General features: G+C 35.1%; 2 protein-coding genes across 2 annotated transcripts; one reads left to right on the plus strand and one right to left on the minus strand.

Annotated features, from left to right (window-relative positions):
* Positions 1-2,041: 2,041 nt before the first annotated feature.
* Positions 2,042-11,368, minus strand: LOC144436315 (DNA/RNA-binding protein KIN17-like). Its single transcript, XM_078125072.1, has 10 exons — positions 10,995-11,368; positions 10,278-10,372; positions 8,961-9,127; positions 8,021-8,205; positions 7,487-7,656; positions 6,348-6,453; positions 5,454-5,576; positions 5,148-5,247; positions 4,227-4,327; positions 2,042-3,404 (listed from the first exon to the last, which is right to left on the minus strand). The coding sequence occupies exons 1-10, from the start codon at positions 11,106-11,108 to the stop codon at positions 3,330-3,332; spliced, it is 1,236 nt and encodes a 411-aa protein (XP_077981198.1). The 5' UTR covers positions 11,109-11,368; the 3' UTR covers positions 2,042-3,329.
* Positions 11,369-11,608: 240 nt separating this feature from the next.
* Positions 11,609-15,369, plus strand: LOC144437167 (ragulator complex protein LAMTOR5 homolog). Its single transcript, XM_078126049.1, has 4 exons — positions 11,609-11,748; positions 12,781-12,842; positions 13,874-13,988; positions 14,600-15,369. Exons 1-4 carry the CDS (start codon positions 11,714-11,716, stop codon positions 14,658-14,660), a joined length of 273 nt encoding a protein of 90 aa, XP_077982175.1. The 5' UTR covers positions 11,609-11,713; the 3' UTR covers positions 14,661-15,369.
* The last annotated feature ends 12,601 nt before the right edge of the window (positions 15,370-27,970 follow it).

Consider the following 27,970-nt stretch of genomic DNA (forward strand, 5'->3'; position numbering starts at 1 on the left):
GTGATAGCGTCATGCAGTTTAAACATCCGGGGGGTTACTCACCGTACACTTTCACTGACCTTTCTTTCATGGCAAACAATACCGGTAATGTTTTCCGGGATGACTGTCTGTCCGTACGTACGTACGTGTACGTACGTACGTACGTGTGTGTGTGTGTGTGCGCGGGGGGGGGGGGGGTTGGAGGCGTTGAACGCGCGCGCCTGCCTGCCTGTGTGTTAGTTTTGATTTTGGGTTGTTCTTTTTTGTGTTTGGGCTTTTTTCTTTCCGGGGATTAAACCTTATTTAGTTTAGAAGGCAAACACCGGAATGATAAAATCACAGACAAACGCTACAATTATTGCAGATACCAGTCAGTACCGATTAGTCTAGTTCCAAACAGGTACATTATTAAGTATTAAAAACTAAATTACTTTCCCTTTTCCTTTGGGAAAGTAATGAAGGTTTTTAATACGTAATATTGTACCTATTTGGAACTAGACTAGTACTGTTTATCTATATATTATATATAGGTTTATATCCCTTACTATGTGATACACACATTCCCCCCCCCCCCCCATATAGTAACTGTACATGTAGTCCTTTTCTATGATATACATCTCTCTTACAGTATAGTGAAATGGACAAATTCTACCAAAAAGCTAGCTAAAAAATCCTGCTGGGGAAAGGGTGAAGAGCATGTCAGTAGTAATCCATCACACACTGACAGGTAGTTTTAATTGGTTACTGTGTTCAGTTTACTACAAACTCAACCTCCAACTTCAAAGTAAGTCACATGAGAATGCAATAATGTCATGTTTATATGAATTATATGCTCCAATATCATTAAACTACCAGACAGAGGTAAGAAAGGAAAGCTGTCCTAGATATATCCATTTGACTATACGGTGGGCGAGATCAGAGTAAGTGACTACATGTATAGTTACTAGACCAACACCCAACCCATCCCCCCACCCTCCAACCTTACACCATATTAAGTGTATTATCTTTCCAAATATTAAGATTAGTTTTTTTGAAAAGACGAATCCGTATCATATACAAAAATCATACTTTCTTTAGGAGGAAAACTGTCATTAATGAAATCACTAACAGAGATAATAGCGTTACTTCTTGAAGAAAACATACTGTAATTTATTCATTCATTATGAAATATACATTAGTATTTATTAGAAATACAATAACGCCCGATAATGTACAGTGATTTATGACAAAACAAATGGAAACTAATGAGGACAAAAGTACACAAAAACTTGAATAGGCTAACAATTATAAAATATGCCGAGTGATTTGGATGAGAGTGTTGTGTTAAAACCTGATGAACCATAGCCTGTATTTCTACCTAGCATGCCATTTTTCATAGCTAACTATTTAAATACCCAGCGAGCACACTTTGTTTTAGCATATGTATTTTTTTTTGAAAATCATAATAACTGTGTTGCGACATCAAGACAAACTTAAACCCCAATGTTTGAATCCCATGATCTTGCAATACTAAGTATCTTAAGCTCATCAGTGGAGCTTAGGGGATTTGATTGGATTATTCTTATGTTCAGGATCAGCTGTTCCTATATCTCTACGAGAGACAACTGCGCTTCATACCTAAATTTCAATCCCACTCTGGCTGTTAGATCCTTTAATTTCAATCCCACTCTGGCCGTTAGATCCTTTACACAAGCCACTGTCATCATATAGCATCATGTGGATGGGTGGTAAACTCAACTGTAACATACCCCTCCCATGTACATTAATCATTACGCAATTAGCATAGACACCTTATATAGTTACTACCCGACCTAGAGCAATTTCTGAAACCCCAAATGTTTGAATCTCATGGTCTTAGACTGGAGTGGGAGTCACAAATGTTGATAGGATCATTCTTTTTGTTCCAGACCAACTTATCCTATGGCTGTGTCATACATACAACTGTCTTTCTCACCCAAATTTGAATCCTAATTAGACATTGATCTTCATTAGTGTCAGACAGTCACATACACTCAGCAAATGAAATTTTATAGGCTTTTTGTTGTTGTTTCTTTTCTTTGGAGGGGGGGGGGGGGTAATTTCAGTCCTTTGCAACTGTTGGTATCAAATTACTGAAATGTTCCTGGTATGTTGAGATAATATCCTAACCCACTTGAAAATTTTGTGTTGGGGAGGGGACTTCTAACCATACAGATTTTCTTTGTAAGCTATTAAAGTGGCAAAATAAAATAAGATTGATCAATGTGTAAAAAGGTTTGTTATTGTACATACAATAACAAAGATTTTACACATTTTTTAGCTTTTTTTTTTAGTGATTTATTGAGTTACAAACAAGGACTTGGTGTGTGTTGTTTCACATTGCTTTTTCAAGTAGGACGCCAAGATAAAATTGTTTTATAAATTGTAAATCCACAATAAATGACAAGTCCTCATCCATATGGCCACTTTAATGTGACAATCTAAGTTTTATAGTGCTATAAATCTTGCAATCTTAGCCATCAATAGGAATAGTACAAAATGTACAATTGTGTGTTGTTACCGCCACTTACAGTATTAAAGTCACTCAATTGTCTTTTCAAAGCTTCCTGAAAAACATCATGTGTAAAAGAGAAGGACACCGGATATTAAAATTTCAGTAAATGTGTACAATGTCCATGATAATGTATGCAATCAATGGACTTCACTTCCAATGCTTAGGATATATAAACTCTGACTTCCATTATCATCATGTCAAAATATTTGCCAAACCTACCGCACTTGTAAAAACATCCAGTATTGGTCAAAATATTTTCCAAACTTACAGCATTTTGTAAAAATGTCCAGTATTGGTCAAAATAGTTGCCAAGCTTACAGTACTTGTAACAATGTCCAGTGTTGGTCAAAATATTTTGCCAAACCAATTCTCACTTATAAAATGTCTAGATGGGTCTTAGTATTTATAAACCTATACTAAAGAGATTGTAAAAATGGCCAGTATTGGTCAAAGTATTTGCCAATCCTACCACACTTGTAAGCACGTCCAGTATTGGTTGAAATGATTAAACTTACTGCAGTTGTAAAACGAAATATTTTGCCAAAAAAATAAACCTACAACATTTATAAAAATGACAAATAATTGGTCAAAATATTTGTTAACCTACAGCACTTGTGAAAATATCCAGCATCAGTCAAAATATATACGCCAAACTCTTAAAGTAATTGGTGGTGAACATTGAAGTCTTGGTCTAACTAAATTGAAAACCTTAGAACAGGTTAACAAAATGGAAGACTTTTCTTCTAGTAGTTAATATTTGGTGTGATAGTGGATGAGTGTGTGTGTGTGTGTGTGGGGTGGGGGGTTCAATACCAGTTCACAGTGACTGGTCAGCAAGTTTACTGATGTCTTCATACTGTACACCTTCTACTAGTCTTCCTCTTTGTGAGCCCTAGTAGATGAAAAAAAAACAACTATATTAGCAAGAGACCGTATCATATACATTCCTCTTTGTGAGTCTTACAGCTGTGTTAGTTTAACTGCAAATTTGTCTTTGATATTGTATTGTATAAATGCCCCCATTCCCCACCCCCACCACCACCACCACCCCATCCCACATCAACTCTGACCGCTGCACATTTTAGAGAGGATTCTGGTGGGGACAATCAAATAATGGTATCTCTACGAATTATCACCAATTATCTCTATATAGGTTGAAAGAAAAGATAATCATAAAAAGTATTTTTTTTTGTCACTTTGATATTACATCCAAATTAGGATGAATTCTAATTCTAATTTATTGGAACCTATTATTTTGATAATTTGTCCCTCTTTGTTACCAGTTGTCTACTTTCTTATAGTGAAGTTAGACTGTACATTTGGTAGTTGTTGTGGTTGCTATTACTAGCAATATATGTATCTTTGAAGAGAGAGAGAGAGAGAGAGAGAGAGAGAGAGAGAGAGAGAGAGAGAGAGAGAGAGAGAGAGAGAGAGAGAGAGAGAGAGAGAGAGAGAAGGGGGGAGGGAGAGGGGGAGAGAGAGAGACAAAGAGAGGGGGGAGGGAGACAGACAGACAGACAGACATACAGACAGACAGTGCCTGCGTATGTGTTTGAGTCTGTGTGTAAAGGTTTTGACTGATTCAAACACCAAGACTAAAGGTCTTTGAAAGACCTTTGAATTTGAACATGTTGTGTATGGGCAGACATATATATGTATATATGTTCAGAATAATGGCAATAGAAATTGGTATAGAACATAATGTGATACATACCGTTTCCAATTTAATTGACACACAGAATTTCTTTTCATCCAGAGAAAGTAACGTTGCTTTGCACCCTCTGTGCGCACCATTCAAAACTAAAACTAATTTCCCTGTAAAGTATACAAACATCCAAATTGTACATTTTTAGCAAGAAAAGTAAGTTTTTCTTAAATTTTGAAATGCCTTCATTACATTTCTTTGATTAAGGACTGGAATAAAAGTGACAGTTTTCAAAAATCCTTGTCATATACATTCAATATTACAACGAGTAACACTGAAGTAAAGCACTTTCTCTATGTGCTACACTCGTTTATAGCATTCATATCAAGTGTAAAAGTATACTGTGTCAATTTGGGTTTTTTACAAGTCTAGCATGTGGCCTTTCTAATGTGGACAATTAGCAAATGAAACAGTATACTTTTACACTTGATATGGATGCTATAAATGATTGTGATATGTACACAAAATGCTTTACTTTGGTCTTATGGGTTGTACTATGACATGACTTTACTATAAATGCTGTTTGACGGTAAAATAAAATATGGGGGGAAAAAAAGACATTTCCAGAAATTATACTAAGATGATATCTAACTAGTGTTTTTGTGAAGGGATAGTATTAAAGTAGGTGAAATCTATCTCACTTTCCAATATTATAGTACAAGGTTTGAAAATTCATACAAGTTTTTCTAGTCTAAGATCACCGCCTTCTGTTACCAGGGTTCCACACCAAAATTATGGAACAAGATTTGGAAAGATATGCAAGTTTTACCAGATTCCCCTCTGTTACCATGGTTCCCAGAACATAGCAAAAACACTGCCCTGTATCATTACAATGGATCTCCTGCTAAGATTACAGAAATCTGTGCAAGTTTTACCAGATTTCCCCCCTCTATTACCGATATTCCAAAATTTAGCAAAAACACTGCTCACCTTGTGCAGGTATAACTGTTTCTACATGTGCTTGATCTAATTTCAGTTTATCTCCAGAGTCTAACATCTTGACAATGGCCGTGTATTTATCATGAACTTCCTGTTAACAAAAAAGTCCACAGTACTGTTAAGAAATAGACCTTAGGTAAGAAATAGACCTTAAGTCCTGTAGTTACATCACCACTGCATTTCACCACCTTACATGTACATGTATAAAGTGATATTGAAGGTCACACTTCTTACAAGATCTACATTCTGTTCACAGTATAAAATAGCTTGGATAATCTTGCAAAATATCAGGTATACCTTTATAACAGCTTTCTTTTTGTGATATCTATCACCAAGTCTTGCCGTTGTAACTTTGACTATAATACCTACACCCAACCAGTAATCAGTTCTTTCAATTTTGGCTCTCTTCTTTTCTTCTTCCTAGAGTACAGACAAATCATTAACAACAGAGTTGTAAATTGTATGTTTTATGAGAGGCTACATAATTGACAATGTCAATGAGGTGAGGGCAGACTTCGTGTCAGCTGGAGGTTAGTAGACACACATAACTAGCTCCACACCTATCTATTAACCCTAACACCTACATGTTATTACATTACAAAACATCATTTTTATACAGGCTTCGGTGATTGGCTTAGATAGTGTCACATGTTATGGACTAGTGACCCATAGTGACCTCAATTTGCATACAGCAGCACTATTCACTTTCTTTTTTCCTGCAGCACTATTAATGTAGCACAGGAGTCCTATTGGTGATTTGTTTTGACTATGGTTTAAATATGTGCCAAAGATCGTGATGTGTTATAAAACACTTATTGCCTGGCCTTATTCGGGCACTAGTAGACATCATATTACCCCTCCTGCTGTTATGTAGTAACTATTTCCCTCTGCTGTCAGTCTTGCTACGTAACAACCCTTGGGGTAATAGATAGCACTCTCAAAGAAAGGTAAGAAATATTTGTTTGATTTTCAAAATGGGTTATGGACTGCAAAATATGGCAGGTGAAACTGAGTTTACTTCACTTATTTCATTTTCCTAGATACACAATTAGCTTTTGTCCACTAATCTTCAATCACGCAAAACTTTCCAAATTGAATTGGTCTGAATTACTGAAGATTTTCACACATCATAACTATATAGACAATATAAAGAACTATTTGCGATTATTAAAAAACTCTGTGCCATCTCACCTCCATAATTTCATCTAATGCTGATTTTCTTTTCCTATCTCTTGATGATGAGCTTCCCTTTTTTGAGGCAGAGGCAGCTTTTAGAGGGTTGGCTGATGGTAAACTCCTGCAAATAGAAATACATTCTGCTGTAGTCAATGATATTAATAGCACTGATCAATATTTCAAGAATTTCCTGCAAACTTTATGAACATGAAAATAAGTAAAATGAGTCACTATGACATTTCTCTAGTCACTTATGGTATTAACTAACCATTAATACGATATTTTTCACAACAATTACCATCATTTAATATGTTATGACTATTAGATATTATTCCCCAATATTTTTCTACATTCAGCCAAGGAAAATACTTGTGACCTAATGATATTGTCATTTAACACCTCATAGTTACAAAAAGAACTAGGTCAAAAGTAGTTTCCAGTTGAATGAAGAAAAATATTGGGGAATAATATAATTATATTTCCTCAAACATAATTTAGAGAAAATAATGGCGATTTGGAATGTTTTGACTCATATACATGTATTGAGTACTGCTCAACCAGTGACGTAGACATGGGTTGTAGTGACATAGAACGACTGGGTATATAATCCATATTTTCTGTCCACCGACAATAACTTGGCTTGTGAATAGATTTTACTATAATGTCGCTTACATGTATGTCAGACTCACTAACAGACCTGTTGCCAGTTCCAAGATACACTGCGTGTCTCTCCATACAATACCATGTATTGTGAACACACTGAGGGGTTTGCGCACGCTACTCAGGGGGATGGTTGTCACCTGACCGTACCCTGAGTTCACCTGTAAAATCACTGTCTGTCATTGATGGTGTTTAGCCTTTATTCTATAAAATCACTCACAACATGTGTTTCCATAATTTCCTGATGAAAATGTTATTTCAAACGTAATATAGTCAACACAAGACTAAATGTAACAACACAAGCGACATCATCTCGTGCAATGCATCTTGGAACCAGAAAATCGACTATATTTACCTCAGTTGAATGAAGAAAAATATTAAGGATTAATATCTGCAAATAAAAAAATAGCAGTTTCATAACACTCCAGGCAGTTCAAGATCCAATGATTAGCAGTTCAACTGTAATATAAATTGATATATTAAAAGAGACTTACTTTGACTTTGTTTCTTTGACTATTCCTGCTTTTGAAGTACTTGATGATGCCCTTGAACTTTCACCTTCCTTGGTATATGAACTTGATGTTTCAGCTTTGTTTCTACCCAATGAAAATGTTACTTTCTCTTCCTCACTTTTTCTTTGAAGTTCTGTGTACACAGAGGCTTCCTATGGAAACAAAACAAAACAAGGCAAAAATTTATTATACGAATTAGATATATGCTGTTGGAAAATTGGTTGTCTGGCAAAATTAAACTAATAGTTGGGCCTCAGCCTGATCCACAGAATGTCAAATGGTTGCAGTGGTACGATAGTAGTACCCGTAACCCAAGAGTATGGTATTGAAACATTGGTGTTTAAAGGCCCATTTCGGATTAGTCTTAAAATTCAGGTGGGAAAACTCACTGTTTGGCAGTGCTATAGAAAAAGTTGGTTCAGAACAAAGAATTGTCCCATGTAATGTTTATTAATATAACACTAATGCAATGACCAGGGATTGAAACATGGCCTTTTAGATATCATGAAAAATCACCTTTTCTCCTTCCTTCTCTTTGACTTTATTGATTTGTTTGTTGACAAACTTCATGATCCTTTCTTCATCGTCTAGGTCCATCTTTTCTTTCTTGTGCATGGCTTCTTGTCTCTTGATTGTCTCTGGGTCTCTGTCGATATAAGTGATGAACCAACCTTTCTCTGTGTGGTCCACAATGACATGCCCTGAAATTAAGTACAAGAGAGGGAAATGATCACAAACAGAAAAAAAAATATGTACTCCGATGTCTACATTAATCCTCTAAATGATAAAGTTTTAATACATAAAAATGTACCATAAACTAAAAAGTACACTATTCATACATATTCAAGAATAAGCTATCTTTATGGTTGCAGATAGCACTGTTATTAAGGTAGCATACACTCTGAGGATGAATTTCACTGAAAATGAAAGTTTTTAAAATCTCTCCAAACATTATCAATATGAAGGCTTGTGTCTGTTGTTTTTGAAATAATAAAAGAAATCTGGGGTCCACCGTCTTGTTTTCAAGAAAATCAACAATCTCATATTTATCCATAGCGTTAACACAGTATTCGGTAGCCATATTGGATTCTACGGCCATATTGGATTCTAAAATGGTTTAAGTTTGATAACATTTTGACCTCTATTTCAAAAATTTGTACAATGACCCCAATGTCCATGTGTGTATGTGTTTAAATATAAAAGAGTATGTTCTAATGTTGAAGATATGCATATTATAGGCTGATCACTATGCAAACCAATATTCAAATTACCATGTAATTGATATGTAAATTAATATGCAAATTAATTGTCATCCTTGAAATCTACCCTGGGGAGAACATTGGCTTAGCCTAGCCCCTAAAGTACATAGGAGAATTCACCCCATCATAGGAGAATAGATCTCAAGGTAGAGATTGTGGTACATGTGTGTATTACAATACAAAGCTGATTTGCTTACCTTCTCTACCCAGCCATTTGACAAACTCTGTCAGTGTTTCCCACTGGGTTGAATTCATATGAACATGTTCTTTAAATTGGATGTATTCATTGTAAACTATATTGCAGTGCACCCTCCTAGTACCAAACCTTCTTCGAAGCAATTCCATAAAATCGTCCAAAAATTCTCTGCAAGTAAAAAAAAGTAGCATTATATTATATCTGACATGTCCATTTTTTTTTTGTAAATGTTTATAAACTTTATTCATCCAGATGAAATTCAGAAATTGAAATACAGTCGTAACTTGTGCCGTGCCGTGCTCAAATGTCCTAGTATTTAAAGCAGGAGGAAACCCAAAGTACCTGTGGAACACCTACATGTATATGTATGTTGTTCAAGAGGGTCAAACTTCAAGTTGCATCACCCTTCTTACATACAGGTCTACAGATAGTTAATTTTTAATCAAACCATTGCACACTACTGACTACGGAGCAGTTTTGAACCCAGACTGCAGCATAACAGCTTGGCCACAAACAACACAATATTGTAAAGCAGTTTAAGAATGAAAATATTAAAAAGACTTAATTTTTATATACGTACGGTTATGATAATTTTACTTATGTATCCAACTGATTACTTTCATGCATAAACATCATAAACCTGTGTTTTGCATCAGTGGTTTTGGCTGGGCTAGGGTTCTTGGTGGCATCCATACACCCTGCTTTCATTGGTCATACATTCTGCTTTATTGTCATAGTCCCTTTTGAATTCTCTCTTATTTCTATTGCTTTCTTGAACAGCTGTAATGTTATTTACCACAGACTCATAGGTCATTCTGTTTATCCAATCAATAATAACTAATGCTCTCCAATGTTTTACATGTTTATATGCATCTTGTTGTTCCAACATTGTCTACCTTGGCATGTTTGCTTTGTCATCACAAGTTTGGATGCTCCTGTCATTTTAATCCCTGGAGAATACTTTAGACATAACAAAAGATACATCTGTTGTATCTTTTATATGTCTACAGTATTCAAAACAGCAATACCATTGCTCAATCATCAATGAAGACATAATTTTACATCATATCAAGCTTCAATTGTTTACACTGACTAAAGGACAGTGTGCCCTCTAAGCCAATTTGATCATGACACACCATTGATTTCTAGTGATGAATCCCTATCTCTTACTCTGTGGTGACTCACAACAAATCCTACTTTTTATCATTTTGACTCAAAACAACAAAATTTGGCTATCACTAGAGGGCACACTGGTAACGGACATGACATTGTTTTACATTGTAGCAGTCTTAATAAAATGTGTAAAAATGTAACTTACTCTGAATATGCATCCAAGTATTTATCTGGGTTCTCTGCAAACAGTAAGAGTTGGCGCTGGTGTGATTCTGACATTGTGTGACACTTAAATCCATTCTGTTGGTGGGGGGGAAAAATCAGTTACTTCCATCATGACAAAAAAATATTATGAGCAGGTTTCTAATGAATGTTTGTGTGGAGATGTTTGTATGGATGTGTATGTGGGTATGTGGATGCATGCATGGGTGGTGTGACTGTGTGGATGTGAGTTTGCACACATGCCTGTGTGGAAGGGATGATGTGTATACATTTGTAGGTGTGTGTGTGTGTGTGTGTGTGTGTGTGTCTGAGATGTGAGTGTATGTATGTGTGCTGTTGTGTCAACTAGGTATACTAACATTACTAGTAAATTATACATAACAGTACTTCCCTAGTCTATTTTCCTGGTTTTGATCTTCTCATAAAAAAAAAACAAGTATCATATGCAAGGAAAATCTGAGATTCCCCTTCTCTATTTAACTTTACATTCAGTACCAAAGCAATGTAAGGGCATGGATCCTTCATAGACTGTGTACATTTTCATATTTTTATGTAATAATATTTCTATGCTATTTTATTAATAAACTGTGCCTCTGTCACGCTGTGATAAGAAAACTGTTATTAAATTTTAATTTGTATGTTGCTAATATTTGTTGTATTTCCAATATATAATTTAATTTATAGATTTCAACACACTCACCTCATCTCGGCACTGTTTCTGACACATTTGGCAATACCATCGTAATTTTTGGAGGCCTTTCGCCTTTATCCTGTTTGCGATGGCTTTGGGGGTGAGAAAGTCATGTTTTCCCATTGTGGCTCAGTAGCTGGTTGTGACTGGCGTCTTTTAGATCAAGACGACCTGCCTCGTGAAGTGCAGCGATTTGTTTGGTTTGGTAGAACTTAACGTAAAGGAGAAATGACCTGAAATGTCTCTGGTGAGTAAATCTGACCAAAGGAAACGCCCTCTCAATAGAATACTACGATATCAGCGGTAAAACTTGAATAAAAACATCAAAATACACAAAAATTATTCGAACAGTTCCGGAAACTCATCGTCCGCATGACGTCAGAGGGAGATCCCACCTACCCATAATTCCATTGAATAGGGCGCCCTATCCTTGTCATCGAGGGATGTATCTTTATCTAATAGCATTCAGTGACTCTGTTGCATAATATTATAGGCAAGAGAAATCAGCAAAATCAATAAAAAATAATGTATCTAATGAAGTCAACAACATTTTAGATTTATTGAAAAAAACAAACGACACCTCAACAAATTAGAAGGTAAAAATAATGCTACCTAGGGAGTCAAAATGAAAAGCGGAAATAACCAGACGACTTCGTCACAGCTCGCTGTCTGAAGCTTGGTCGTACATGTTGCTTGTCTCATTCTGAGCTATTCTGTCAAGTGTAATCATGGAAAACTCTCTTGAAAAGCACTTGGACGACACGTGAGTAATTTCAGAATCTTGATGATATGGTCAGGCCAGTTTTGGGCCAGATCTAGAGCTGTAACACTAAATACTAGTAAATGTTGATGGACCTTAGTTGTGAGTGTGGGGATCATGTGATTATGACTGAGTTCATGTGAAGGCCACCTCTAAAAAAGTGTATGTTGTTGAATGCTGTTACGGTGAATCATTATATACTCCACAAAGTCTTGCCTTTACACACATGTCCATTGCTGTAGAATTATACAGGAATACTATAAATTGATGGAAAAATGCACACATTTTACAAATATTAAAAATGAAACTTCATCATTGATATTTGTAGTAATACTAATAGTGTAGTAATTATAGCTTGGAGTAATTATACTGTCAGTATCATTACTCCAAGATTATTGGCACTAGAGGAAGAATGGGTACTTTGAAAGTTTCAAAATTGTTTACTTACAGCATGTCAATTAAATGTTGAAATAGATCACCTCACATTTCGAGAAATATAAAGTGATGATGAACTGAATGGTAAACAACAAGACCGTAATTTAAAAAAACAAAAAACACCACCCATCTCTCCCCAGTACCCATGAACCACACCCCCCCCCTGTATGTATTTGGAGGGTTACCCCAGACCACAGTCACTTGTGAACTAATAGTCCATTCAAGGATGGTCATGATATAAAATGCTGACATTACACATGGACAGGCTCTCTGAATCAGAAAATTAGTAAAGTTTTCCAATGCAAACACCGCTGATGGTATTTTTTGAATATTCCTAAATACCTAATAAACTCCATTATTTTGTATTGTGACCACCCTTGAATAGAATATTAGTCCACAAGTGACTGTGCCCCAGACAAACAGACCGAAGAAAACACCTGTCCAGCTGTTGATGATGATGATGGAAATTGTTTACAAAGATAATGAATGCCATGAAAAGAAAGTTGTTCCAAGGCTTAGGAAAATATCACTTGTCAAATATGTACATGTTGTATGTGTATTCAGCATGCTTATCCATGTGTATATTTTTCTATATTTCAGTATGAATGTACATGGTGTGGTTGGGGTCTTAGCTGCAGACCAACAGGGTCTTTGTCTGGGTGGTAAGTTAAATATCAAGTGAAATCAGAACTACGACAAAAGAGAATACACACATACATGTAGTACTGTACATGTACAATTATTATCACAGTTGGGGAACTAGTCCATGAGTACTGAATCAGTAGTTTACAACCCATAACACCAAACTAAAGCATTTTCTGTATGTACCACAATCGTTTATAGCATCCATATCAAGTGTACTGTTTCATTTGCTAATTGACCAAGTTAGAAAGGCCTAAATAAACCAATTGACACAGTATACTTTTACACTTGATATGAATGCTATAAACGAGTGTAGCACATAGAGAAAGTGCTTTACTCCAGTGTTACCCCTTGTAAAAAGTTATGACAAAATAACAGCAGTGGCAATTAGTTTTTTTGCGAAATATTGAACCAATTGATGGAGAAAAGGTATCCTGTAGTCTTATATCCAAAGTACATGTATGGACAATTGTCATTTTCTGAGTCAGATAGCCAGTCCATGTGTAATGTCACTGTTGTTTTTTGGGTTAATTTGTTCATCATGATGAGAAGTTTGTTATTCTCCAGGGTGATGTTTAATATATATTGTATGTCACATGCACACTGATGAAATGTTTTGTCTTTTGTGTCCTTCAATATCTACATACTTGATTAATATTAAAAAACAATAAGTTGCACTTATCGTGGAAACATGTAGGTTTTTTATGTATCCATTTACAATTGTAGAGTTTGTGATCAGAGTAGTGATAATTCCTTAAAAAACAATCATAGCGGGGACTATGTCATTCTCAATGACTTGTTATTTAGTAGGATGTTTACATTGTAGTGATGCTTTGAAAGCAGCAATCAAGTTTGGGGACTTCAAGTTCAACATGCATGACTGCATTTAGTTACTGATGTCAACTGATAAGTCTACATTTGGCATGATATATATATATATGTGTGTGTGTGTGTGTGTGTGTGTATGTGTATATGAGCCAATATACTGACTCAGTTTTCTTTACATTGCATAGAATGTATAACATCTTATATTTTCTGTATCTTCTGTAAGCTAAAGGAAATGCACAAGTTTCTGCAGCTGGTCTTATATCGGGATTAGCCGAAGCTGCCAAAGGGTTGTCACCAGATGGACTATCACCAGTTGTTTGCTTAGAATCTGATACATGGTAAGTTGATGTTTGGATATGAACTATGACAGGGCAGTGCACAAGTAGTACACATTGTTTCAGAACGTGACTACCTTATGTTATGGCAGAACATTTGTGTATTTACATTTCCTACATTGTAATTTATATGAAGACAGATGAGCTTTGTATTCAGATCACATAGACATTGCCAACCAAAATATATTAGACAATGACATAGAAATGTATTGAAAATGTTATTAACAAACAACATAAGAAACACAGCCAGATATATAGGAAAAGTATATTTGAAAAGATAAGAGAATATGTCTATACACAGATAAGCTTAGTTGGTATCGATGTTCTGCTTTTGTTTGAACTTTTTATTTACTCAGTATTGTGTATACTATTTGTTTAAACTTAAAGTGACATATAAGTCCATCAGGTTATTTCATATTTCTTAATATGTAATGTAATTTTCTGTTTATCACCACTTCTCACCATGATAAAATTACTATACTGTGTATATAGCAAAAACATGGAAGGAATATATAGAAAAGTGTACTAGGGAAATCTGATTAAAATCCCAGTAGCGTATTAATTATATATAATCAAAAGATAACCCCCAGTTCTTTCTCTTTTCTCGTCCACAGCAATATTTTGGTCAAGTCACATGATGCAGTTACTATGGCAGTATACAAAGTTGCATCATGATGGAGACAAATCCAGATTCCATTCTAACTGTGATGTAATATTTCATTCCTTCTATCATATCTGACTTGTTTATACAAAGACTCCATACACACCTCGCCCACAATGACTGACCTGTCAGACTACTGTTGTACTCTCAGACAGACATTGTACATCATTTGTTTGAATTTCATTTTATTTGTATTAAGTACAGACACTGTTAAAATTTGCTTTACAGTAAAGTAAATAGAATCTTACACAGAACAGTTTTGTATTTATGTACTAGTAGTAGTAGTACAATATAGTAGAAGTACTCGACTCTTTATTTACTAAGAATGCTTCTCAGTAGCTATTCATGTCATAGGTGCCAGGCTAATACCAGAAACTAATTTATGTAGTGTAACATCTCCTTTATCTTTGAAGCATGTTTCTTTATGTATATTATTGTACAATCACATCAAAAATAATGTGAACACATTCAAAGGGGTTGTTTGGAAGGTTCAAAAAAACACATTGTGTACTATTACAATTTTTTTTCTCCATTTTTTTGACCAAAAATTAGAGAACCACAGAAACATGAAATGATAAAAGAAGGGAGACTAATGGGTGCCCATCACCTTCCTATGTTTGTGACTATTTGGAATTACAACATGCAATAGATTTGTAAAGTATCTATGTTCATTTTTGTATTATCTGAAATAAATGGCTGAAAGCATTTTCAGTTGTAAGATATGACATTGTTTGTGATGACTGATAACTGTAATTATGCTTGAAGTTACAAAATGTACGTTGTATCACTCCGCACACCCACATCCAACTATCAAAAGCAAACTTAATGTTATATAGCATTGATATTTTGCAAGTTCCTAATAACACAGTACTCTGATTAACTTTTTGACGACCTCAAATAGTTGGAGATGTATTGTCTACCAACGGCTTTCTCTCGAAGTTCTTCATGTGTGTACTGATGCCTTACACCTTATGTTTCTTCCTCAGTTCTTCAATGTATTTGTATTTCGGAGTAAGTTCACCGTTGGAGCATATAATAGCCTGTGAAATTTAAACAATATGTACGTACAGTACGATTACGATTACTAAGTTTATGTAAGAGTGATATACAATACTAATATGGTATATTGTTCACACACAGTTGGCAATACCACCACTTCCCTAAAAAAAAATACAAAAAATAAAGTAGGGCAGTTATTCAATTCCAGTCACCTTTTGGTCCCAGGCTACAAAAATGTATCCAGTAGGCCTAACTGGAGACTGATTAGCAAAACTTTTGTGATCATAAATTAGCAGACAATCACACAATAATACAGAAAACCTGTTCCTGGACTGAACTCTGATGTCATACAAATAAGCAAAATGAACATGGTGGTGTAATATTTTGATGATTTTATTTTATTTGGCAAAACAATATTCATGAAACCATAAACAAAAACGGATATACTATTATGACAACTATCATATCACATTCTCAGGAAAGACAAAACAGATACATCACTGAATACCTTTGCCGAGGATGACTCAAAAAAAAAAAAGTTTTAATTGTGGTCCCTCTGATGTGTGATAATCTCAATTACCCAGTTCTCGTTCCCCAACAGAGAGGCGGGGTGTTGCTCCAATGAGAGGAGTCTGGATAACCGAGACTAGACTACATTGTAAAGACTGACGCAATGCATCTGTGCACTTCCTCTGGACATGCGTATTTGACTACACTGAACTCAAAGAAGCATGATAGTAGAAAACAACAAACACATATTTAACTTAGACATTGCATTTTATTGTGAAGCCATTCAAATGGAATTGTCGCACAGCGGCTCATTGACTAGTATGTATGCGCGTCATATATACTATGCGAAAGAAATTTGTGGTTCTCCCAGGGATGCATTGCGGCGCGCAGTGACGACGCATGCGCCTTCCTTATACCATATGCTTTCTCCACGTGCTACCGTATCATCATATAGCATAGGCGACATAACATCACCATGCATTGCAATATTTTAACAGTAGGTGTGTTTGCATGATTATTGTAACATTGTAACGAGTATCGAGACATCACTGAACCCCAAGAAGCATTGTTACACTATTTGTAAGTTTAAAACATGGTGGTACGCGATACGAACCACTGATGACATAGCGCAGTTTAATTTCCAGGTTGTGGAAGTGTGGTTTTGACATTTATATTGTCGATAATTGATTTTTTTACATGTTAAATACTTTCCTATGTTTGTTGGTAGAGTAACATTCCTAAATCATCGAGTTGAATAGAGAAATCGTGATATTCGGCAACATGTCAACAAAACATTTGTCTAAAGACCAACGTACGTTGGTGGAGGGTCTATGATAAGTTGGCTGATTGAAAATGAACAATATTAACCTAATGGCTATGATGGTTTTTGAAACCAACAACTGCATAGAGTGTTGACTTTCTTTACTTCTTGTCCATGTCAGAGAATTAGATGTCATTCAAAAAAATAAATTTTGATGGTCAATACCCCTGAAAAATGACCCAAATCAAGTGTATCAACCCTGGCCCAAGCAGCCGGTCACAAATGAATCTACCCTGCGTGAGCTTAGGGGCTTTGCCTAGTTATGATATTAGAGGGCATATGCATGCCACTTGGTTTTACAACCCTCATGACAACAGTGATATGGTGGCTATACATGCCGTAAATATTCACACTTTGCCCAATAACTCTTGAAGTTTAACAGATAGAGACCTAATTCAAGTGTCTCCACCCATGTTATCAACCATGAGCTTTTAAATGGCACGTTGACTTTCACCTTGACCTCTATCTTTAAGGTCAAATAGCCATATTATTGTCAAAGTGTGGATGTATATCTCTGATATGCATGGACTGATTTCAACCAAACCTTGTACAAATGTCAGATGCTGTAGTCTGCATATACACATTACTTCGTTTCACAACCCCCACAATAACAGCAAAATGGCAGCTATATTTGTCATAAATATTCACATTTTGGTCGATAACGCTTGAAGTTTAACAGATAGAGACCCTCTTCAAGTGCCTTCATCATGGTTATCAATGATGAGCTTTCTAATGACACATTGACTTTTGACCTTGATCTTCAGGGTCAAATAGCTATGTCTTCCTATTTTGATCGGGAGGCGGTGATAACTCCAAACAAAACAAACGTCACAACACGATGAATATAGGTAAATAAGGACATCTAGTCGCTTTCACCACATCGGATTTTAATCAAATTGGTTCATGTAGTGAGAAGGTCACAGCCAAATATTATTTAGGTGCAAGCTTTTTAAATAAAGTGAACTAAACAAATTAATGTTAATCTGAAGGAAACTCTTGGTTGAGTAGTTTAAATTTATCAAATAGTCCACCAGCAACTGTGTTTTATACTATTTGTCTCCTTTTCAGGTTCTTGTGTACGTCGGGTGAAAAAATCGTAATCTCTTCTCGTAGACATTAATATTTTTCGTGATTATATTGTATTATTAAAAAAGTATGAATTATATAACCCGTTATTGTTACACGTTCACATTGTATAATTCAAGTACACATTAATGATGTTACTAACCATTTCTTTGATATATGGTAGCAATATACCTCCGAAGTAATCAACGGATTCCTTTGGCAGCTGAGTTGGTATGTTACCAATAGAACACAACACTCCCTCTCCAAGAAGGCTTCCAGAGGAACAAACATATAATAAGACAGTGACAGTAGATATTTGTGATTTGAATCACTTGTGAGAGCTAATTATAAGATTATGAAAGATTAAACCATGCAGCTTTTGTGCGATTCAACAGTAAGTATTTTAAAATCTGAATCATGTATGTCACATATTCTATACCATATTCGATTGCCATGAGTTTTCAATGATCTTAAAATTCCACTTCCCTCTAGAGTAAAAATGGTGCAAACAAATAATTCAAAATAAAACTATCCTCGTTTTGTTTTTTTACATTTTGTCGTACTCGGAGAACTTTTACTGACAAATACGTCCAAACAAATATACACTAATAGAAACTGTCTTTCCAAATTGTAAGTTCTTGTTCTAGTCTATAATAATTTTATGTATCAAAATAAAACGATCGACTCTCACAGTACGATGCCTTATCGTCAGTCGAGGGGGCATGGCAAATGTAACAAAATTCGTTGCGTATAGGAGACGGATCGTTCGATCAAATATGCGTAAAATTAATTTCCATTGCGTATAATGCGCATGATTTTGCATCACCGCGAATAATGGTCCGTCATTCTGAGCAGTTCTCAAATCCGGGAATTAAATGATAAATTTAATGAGACGTCAACTAGAAAACAGTACATTTAGACTAATTGAATCACTATGGGAATATCAATAGATGGACCAAATCTGACACTGTTTACTTTGAACAAGCAGTCACCAATGGGGAAATTACAAAGACAGGAGAATTCTACTCCTCTGAGAACAGAAGTGACACAGGTTACTCAGCTGTTATGCATAATAGAGGCAAAGTTATCTTCAACCTTATGTGTTGGACTTTTGTTTGTTTTGGTAGTGGTATGGTGATGATGCAATGAAGCTTTTGAAAATGGATTTCATTTTGTAGTAAACACTACAACTGACTTGAAACATCTTGAAATTTGCTGCAATTTTGTACAGAAAGATTTTGTTTTGTTACACTCTTTCAGTATTTGTGTTGAAAAGAGCTATTTTAGTAACTATTTAGGACAAACTATTAAAAAACTAATTTTTTGACACAGGTAAATTTGGCTTAATTCTGTCACTATTTGAACATTAAGATATCAAAACTCACTTTGACACTGCAGTTGTGTTGAAATTCACATGATTAAAATGGGTTAAAATGGCTTTAAAAAAGTGCCACCAAAAGCCACCATTTCAAGATGCAAATTTCAAAAGCTCCTAGCACCCCCCCCCCCCCCCACCCCCCCCCCCCCCCGCGTGTGTGCGCATGGCGGATGCAGTGCTTCGCTCCGCTCAGCAATAATTCCCCCTCTTGGGACAAAATCCTGGGGAGAACACTGAAATGACAGACAATACTAAGTTTATCGTGCAGTTATATCTGCTTTAACAATAGTTAATAGTTCCTATAATGGGTGCTGCAATTGTGATGGTTGGTGGAGCAATTTTAAATGCAACTGCCTTTGTTGGGAGCTGGTATACTAACTGGTGACACAAAAATAGAACATGAAAAAGAATTGAAGAGGCATAATTTAGCTTTGGAAAAATTTAATTCAATAAAGATCATGAAGTATGGTTAGAACACAGACAAAAAGTAATGGATTTTATAGCAAAACAAAGAAATTTAGATATCCATGCAAAATAAAATCTGATTATAAGATGGTCCTTCGACGACGACAGTGGCCATTTCGGACGAGCAGATAAACTTTCTGTTGGCCCTCTTGTTGACGAAATACACAGTAACACTATACCGGTACCTTTGCAAGTACCATCAACCCTGTTCACGTTCTGGTAATGCCCCGGACAAATTCCTTTTGTCAGGTACGACCTTTGAAGATGTATGGCTGTTGGTCTAACTTTTTCTTGATTTTGAACCAGTATATCACACCGAAATAGTCATTTTCATTGTGTTGCAAACAATACATCTTGGCTTTGAAATTCTCGCATCCTCTGTCAGTCAAAAAATCACTGTCTTCATACCTGGCACTTGGCTACACACGCTGTAATGTAAAATAAAGAAATTTATAACTACAGCACTTGGATGGTTCATACTTTAAAAGTGGCATAAAATAACACAATGCGATTAGTATTTGACTCAAGAGGTGCAACACCCCCGCCAGGACGATAAACAAGAAAAATGAAATGAGTATTTAAAATATGTTAATACTCTTACCAGAACTTTGTCTTGGAGCAATCATGCATTTAAAATTTACAAAGGTGCTAATTTACATAAATGTGCATGTAATTTACATAATATCTATTTTAGCATATACGCAGTTAAATATTATATGTAAGTTAATAGGTGGCCAATGCAATTCTGAAATGGTGCAACATTGATACGACGCGCTGTACGCTGACGTTGCCAGTACACTTGCCCTAAAGTTTGAAAATATGTATCTCAGCTTATATTGCATAATTTTTTGTTGCAAAAAAGTATTAAAAATGAGACTAATTGTTGTATATTCGTGAGAAATTTCATTGAATATAAGCGTTTTAAAGTTTATCTATCACGACGGTAAACTTGCCACTTTATGCTGAACGCACCACCCTCAGAAATGTGTGTTGGATCTGTACATGCCGCGCCGCGGCACCCACTTTTTCCATCTTGCAGCTACCTATTCTTATATGGAACTGGAATACATGTTTACATCTAGCTACGATAACCATATTTGGCAATCATTCAGGAGATCATACCATTTTGTATAGGTGTACGCTTTTTGTGTGTTCCCTTGCTGGATTTCAAGACAATAACAGGTTAGTAGATCAGTCAAGTTTGGCATTTAATGCTAATTTTGTCAGTTATTTAACTAGTTTGTTGTGAAATTTCATGAAAATTAGTTGACATGAACACATGTTAATCTAGCGAAAACTTTTGTGTTGATTCCAGCGTTGTGATTGAAGTATTCACCAGATTTAAACTGAGTGCCTCCCGTAAGGGAATCACTAATTATGCAAATAACTCATTAAACTTAAAAAAACTATCATGGTAACAGGCTTTGCTTTTTGGACAAGCATGCTTTCTTAGGTTAATGTATGTAAGAGTGTATGATATTGCTTAATTACTGAATATCGTTCATTATTCAAAATACTCTTTAAAGAAAAAGTTGTAGCAACAAACTTCATAGGTGTGTATTATTATGGTTGATGTACATATCATATTATACAAAATTTGAAGGTTACATTTTTAAGATACAACCTAGTTACCTAAAATCATTAATTATGCAAATTTTTCATTAAAACTAAGCTATATAAAAGATTTTATTGGACATATCCGCTTTGTTATGGTTAACATGTGTACTAAATTGTATTGAAATTGAAGTATGCATTCTTAAGATATAGCCTGATTACCAAAAATCATTAATTATGCAAATTATTCATTAACACTGTAAGGTACATCAACTAACTTTATAGGACATACACAATTTGTTATGGTTAGTGTATGTACTGAATTGTATTGAAATTAAAGTATGCAGTCGTAAGATATAGCCTAATTACCAAAAATAATGAATTATGCAAATTATTCATTAACGCTGTAAGATACATCAACGAATTTTATAGGACAAATGTATGTTATGTTTAACGTATGTACTAAATTGTATTGAAATATGCATTCTTAAGATATAGCCTAATTACAAAAAATAATTAATTATACAAATTATTCGTTAACGCTGTAAGATACATCAATGGATTTTATAGGACAACTGTATGTTGTTATGTTTAAAAAAAATACTAAATTATATTGAAATTGAAGAATGCAGTCTTAAGATATTGCGTAATTAGTTGATTTCATTAATATGCAAATTTCTCTAATTAAACATTAACGAATCTAGCTCAAAACCTAATCAGGTCTAGCTATTACCCTAAAGATTATATATCCCAAATTTCATTACAATTGAGCCAGCCGATTTTTCGAAAATGATGACACAGACAGACAGACACACATTCCCCTTTTAATACCTCCCGTACCCTTACAGAGGTAAAAATGGCAGACATGGACTCGCTCAGCGGCACAAGTGAAGGTCCTTGTAACGTAGACGATGTACTGATTGTTTTGCCCAGTTGCAGTAAATGTAGGTATTCATGTTAATCATTTAATGATAGCTATATTTCTAGCGGATTTGTGAATTTTATATATCATCTACCATCCTGATGGCTATATTTCACATTGTCGGATACATTCACAATGCAGAGAATTGATGATCTATCTACACATAGCCCTTCAAATTGAGTATTTTCATATACTTTTAGGCGTACATTGTCGTAGATTTTGTACATTCATAGACATTTTGTCTAATGGCTTATCTTACTTTATGTTTTAAAAAAGCAGATTACGTTTTGTATGTTTAATTGTCATTTATTTGTAATTTCTTCCAGCTGATTTGACTTTATGGAAAAGTGGAAACTATTATTCAATCTATTCAAAATGCTGGTCTCCCCATTACCAAGACCCTGCCACGCGTTTTGAAGAAAGTATGCCTGGAAGTTACAATCCCAACAAATTTATTTTGTTTGTTAAGGAAAATAAAAAAGGTTAATTCATCAGGCGATCTCGCCCTTCTTAGTCAACCTGTGTCCAAATTACAACCTAAGATTGACAGTGTTGGTCTAAGCTGGGAGGGAGTGGGTGTTACATGTGAAACATTAGTATCTGGTGATTTCACTCCCAATTTCAAGCTGACAAACCGAATGGTAGTTGAACTTTACTTGTTCCGCCAGAAACACAACTACAGGTGGTTTGATGTTACCAATTGGATAACACATCTTCTTTGTTTGGAGACAATGCCATTAGTTGAATCAATAAGATCATCAGTTCAACATGTAATGAAAATGAAATCTCAACTGCGTTTAAAGGAAAGGAGACGAGGCAAGAAGCATTTTTAGAAAGTGAATGAGATACCAAAAAAAAAGACAAAATAAAAACTTCAACATTGATGAGTAGTAACAACCAACCTACAATGACGTTAACACTCAGAACCAACATGATGATGATGAAATAGAAATATTAGAATCACTCGTCGTGCAGTACACAACAGGAGAACTACTTGTACAAAAGTGTAATGAGCTACAAATCAAGTACACAGAAGACATGGAATCAAAGGACAAACAGTTGATGGAAGCAAAGGCAGAACTAGAAAAGATGACTGGTGAATACCACAAACTAACAAAAAAAAAACATCTTGAAGCAAGGGAAAAGTTATCCCAACTGAATACAAGAAATATCAACAAAAAAATTAAGAGATAAAAATATAGCAAAGCTTGAGAAGGAGATAGAAAACACGAAGACAGACCATAGTGCACAGATTGATATGATGGAGAGAGAGAGAGAGAGAGAGAGAGAGAGAGAGAGAGAGAGAGAGAGAGAGAGAGAGAGAGAGAGAACCTTTCAGTTGTTGAAGAAATAAGAAGTCAACATCAAAGAGAAGTAGAGGATGTGATCGCAGTAAATGGTGCAGTGATGGAGGAAATGGAGACTGAAAACAAGAAAGTAGCTGTACAAAATGAGAGGCTGGAAGAGAAATATGAGATTGAAAATAAAAAGAAAAGGTGTGCACAACAAGATCTATCTTGTCAGAGACAGAAAATTAGGAAAATCGAAGATCAATATGAAACTGAAACTCCAAAATAAAAATAAAGAGCTTGAGATTAATAGTGTGAACTTACAAACCATCATATCTGAACTGGAGTAAGAAAAAACACTAGCATCTTTTCAGGACGGAAAATACAGATGAAATAAGACTTACCTGCTATGAACTGCTGAGACTTGGAGTTAGTACAAGGAATGTCACAAACATAATTGAAACAGTTTAAAATTTAAGTGATGTCAAATTAGATAGACTTCCAAAAGTGTCAATTATCAAACTGATGAATGTAGAAGCAAATGTCCTTGCAAAACGTCAAGCTGCTGAAGCTATAATCAGTGATACAAACCACACTCTCATGTTTGATGGGACTTCCAAACATGAGAAAAAGATTCTTGATTTTGAAGTTTCAACCAAAGAAGGGTCCTTCACTGTTGACTTGCATGATGTCATTGGTGGTGATACACAAACACAAATTGAATCAAGAAAGACTATAAAACGAGCTAGCTAGTGTACTCAATACTGACAATAGTGATAATGAAAGTACATCTAAATTACTACTCAGTAAAATTAAAAATACCATGTCAGATAGACATATTGTCAACAAAACTTACATAAAACAGTTAGAAACTTGGAGAAAAGAAATACTACCTGATGTTATTGATGGATGGCAAGGTCTGAATGCAGATCAGAAGGCTTCATTGGTTGAAGTGAATGATTTCTATTATGGTCTGCATTATATTGTGGGAATGGCTGATTATGTAGAGTCAGCCATGAAGGAAATTGACCAGATAGAAGGAGCCACTCTGGGAATGGCACTGCTGCCTGAGTTCAAAACATGGAACTTAAGTACCCAGTCCAGTGCATACAGGCTCATCAGAAATGTATGCAAGACATTTTCAGGGGGAAGAAATGCCAACCAACAAATAGGACAGCCTGAAACTTTCAGAGCACTGTTGGAAGGTAAGAAGTGCTATTTGAAGGACTTTGTTGGAAATCGTTTCAACATATTGTTTGAAAATGCTAGTGCTGTATATTTTCACAGGACAACATTAATGAGTCTACTTGAACAGTCTTACAAATCAAATAAGATGTTACGCGCCAACAATTCAGATCTTCATTGTACAGTAACATCAACAGAGTTCGGGCACTCGGAAGACTTGAGAAAGTTGTAACTTCTCCCTTGTGGAAATTATTGGACAGTAGAAAACATATTCTCGAAATGAATAAGTACTATACCTGCCTTCTGGATCGCTTGTATGAATGGAAAGATAAACCATGTGATCTACTTGACCGTACTACCTGTTTGAAGATTTCCTACCTGTCTGGGATGAAATCTATGATGCACTGATGACAACAACATCTGAGGAGGAGACTGAGCTGACAGAAATGGTTCTTGGTGTTCTTTGTAGTTCCCTGCTAGTTGTCACAGAGAAAATGCTGGCTGACCACCTACCTGGAGGGAGGTATCATACCTATTCTGAGGGTGTTCATCTTGAAACCCATAATACTGTTCCAAAGACCAATATTTCTACTGATCATGAACACAGCTTTGGTTGCCTAGACAGACTTCTCACGGAAAAACCTAATGCTTCTACTGTGGCTGTAGAGGGTTTAATTCTCTTTGCCAACAACAAAACTAGCAAGTGGTTACAGAATATGGATGAGAAGAAAAGAAGTGATGTTATCTCACTAGCAAGAAAGAAAGCACCGCTGTTTGTTGAAAACTACAAGGCTAGAAAAAAAAAGTATAAGAGAGGGTCGTCTACAAATGTTGAAGTTGAAAGTAGTAGCAAAGGAGAAGAAAGAGCAGAAACAACAAGACACTAAACAAAGTTTGTTGGACAGAGTAACTGAAGTTGGTGGACAGTGTAAAAGTCAAAATAACATTGATAGGTTGGTGTATGAAAAGAATGAAGGACAGAAAAAACAACTTCTGAAAGAAAGATCAAATCAACTTTTACAAACTCATTATCCAAGTGAAAGGTGCACCGTAAGAATTGATGTTCAGAGAACAATGAACAAATAGACACATATCTGACAATAGAGCAACGGAAACAGAAAATGCTAGACTTGAAAAACAAGTTACAACAGAAAGCTTTAGAGCAGACACAGAAAGACCACACTTTTGTTTCTGTTGGTCTGCCTGTCCCTATGTGTCTGTGTTTCAACCCATCACACAGCATTCAATATAAAGAAAGAATGACATGGGGATAAACCTTCATATAATTTTATACCTTTTGCCTAACTTTCTGGGAGCATAACTAAATTGTATTTATCTAAACAGACTTTGGTTCAAAACAGTCAGGCCTGAAAGGGTTAAATTTCAATGATTTGATATTTTAGTACAACCAAGGTTTGCGGATAAAATGCCGACTCGGCATATTTTCAGCCAAGGCCATAAAAGTGAAAATGATATTTTGACAAAAAAGTAAATGAAACTTTTTATTATTTAAGTCAATTATACTGAGTTTGAAAGAAATTCTGTTTTCAAATTTTTATTACATATTGTATATTCATTTCAGAGACTCAACAGTTGGTAGTGTCTATGAACACTTTAATGATTATTGATTTTCCAGTGATTTAGAAACAACACAAAGAAACTATAAAAACAATTAAAATTAATTTTTCTGCATTTCTAGACTACAATTACAACTTAAATAATAAGTACAGAAAATGTCATAGGGTTGCAGTGTGTAGTTCAAAAGATATGGTCTGCCAAATATGACAAAAACTCATCAAAAACGACTTTCATTTTTTCTGGTTTTTTGTGGAAAATCAGCTTACATAGATATGATAAATACCAAGATTACACATCACTTTTACCTACAGGTAAATGAAGTACTGATGTGTAACTGGAACCAATTTTATTTCATTTTGTGCTATGAGTTACACCTGTTTAAAAACTTGAAAAACTCCATTATGTCATGTGTATTTGTACGGTGCCGGTGGCCATTTTGAATATATGATTAGCAAAATCTAGCAATTTTACATCAAAAAATTTCCAGGAAATTTTGAGGAACCATAATTCAAATTCTCCTGTCACAGAAACCTGTTCCTGTGTTGAAATATCTAGGTTTCAGTTATTTTAAGTTAATTTGTTTTCCTAATAAATGGATTTAAAAATCATGAAAACTACAATTTTTACATCAATATTTCAGGTACTAAACAATTGTCACGGAAAATAGCCATATTTTCGACACAAAAAATACTGTAACTTTTGAAATAATTAACCTATTTTCTTGATGTTTGTTTTATGTTGATCCTCTAAGTGTTCTCTTTCCAAATCAATAATAATATTGTCCATAAATACAACTTTAAAAAATGCATTGGCCACCCTAATAATAATATAAGGTCAGAAAAAAAATGATGGTCAACGGGTAACCTAACCCCATCACATTGGGTAGGTAGGTTTCATTTTTTCACAATAATAAGATATGATGTGGTCTTATTTCTAGCTTAAATATTACATAACATTTCTGGTACACATTGATCTGACTATTGCATTTTTAAAAGACAAAACAATTACCTTCCGATAGAGCCTTCGGCCTCCGTAAATAGCATGTGATTCTGGTAACTCACAGTCCCTCGGGTGTAATAAACGGATGCATTTAAAATATGTTAATACTCTTACCAGTTTGATAAAAATATCTTCGATTTCTGGAAGATCATGGATATTCAACTCTTCCGTCGGAAGTTGAAGCGTGTTGTTGTCCGTGGCACATGTACTGGCAGTAGGTTGTGTCCAGCAGGGAACTGTTTGGTTTGAATCGATATCCATATCGTAGTCATTTCATTTGCACTTCTCGGTATGCCCTGTAGTGTAAATAAATCAATATATAATTTATAAGTAATTGTGGTATGCTATGATTTTTTTAAAGTGAAGTTTTCTTGAACTCGACACTCACGCATCCACATAACAATCAACAGATATATACAAAACAAAAAAATACATGTACGGATCCAAGTAATTAGTTAAACTAAACTAAATTTAATGTACTATAATAGATTATATATATCTTACCAGTGCAGTTATGATGTCTCCAAGAAGATCAACATTACTATTAGATTCTTCTGAGT

The sequence above is a fragment of the Glandiceps talaboti genome, chromosome 1 (assembly GCF_964340395.1).
Source record: "Glandiceps talaboti chromosome 1, keGlaTala1.1, whole genome shotgun sequence".
In the NCBI taxonomy this organism is placed as follows: domain Eukaryota; kingdom Metazoa; phylum Hemichordata; class Enteropneusta; family Spengelidae; genus Glandiceps; species Glandiceps talaboti.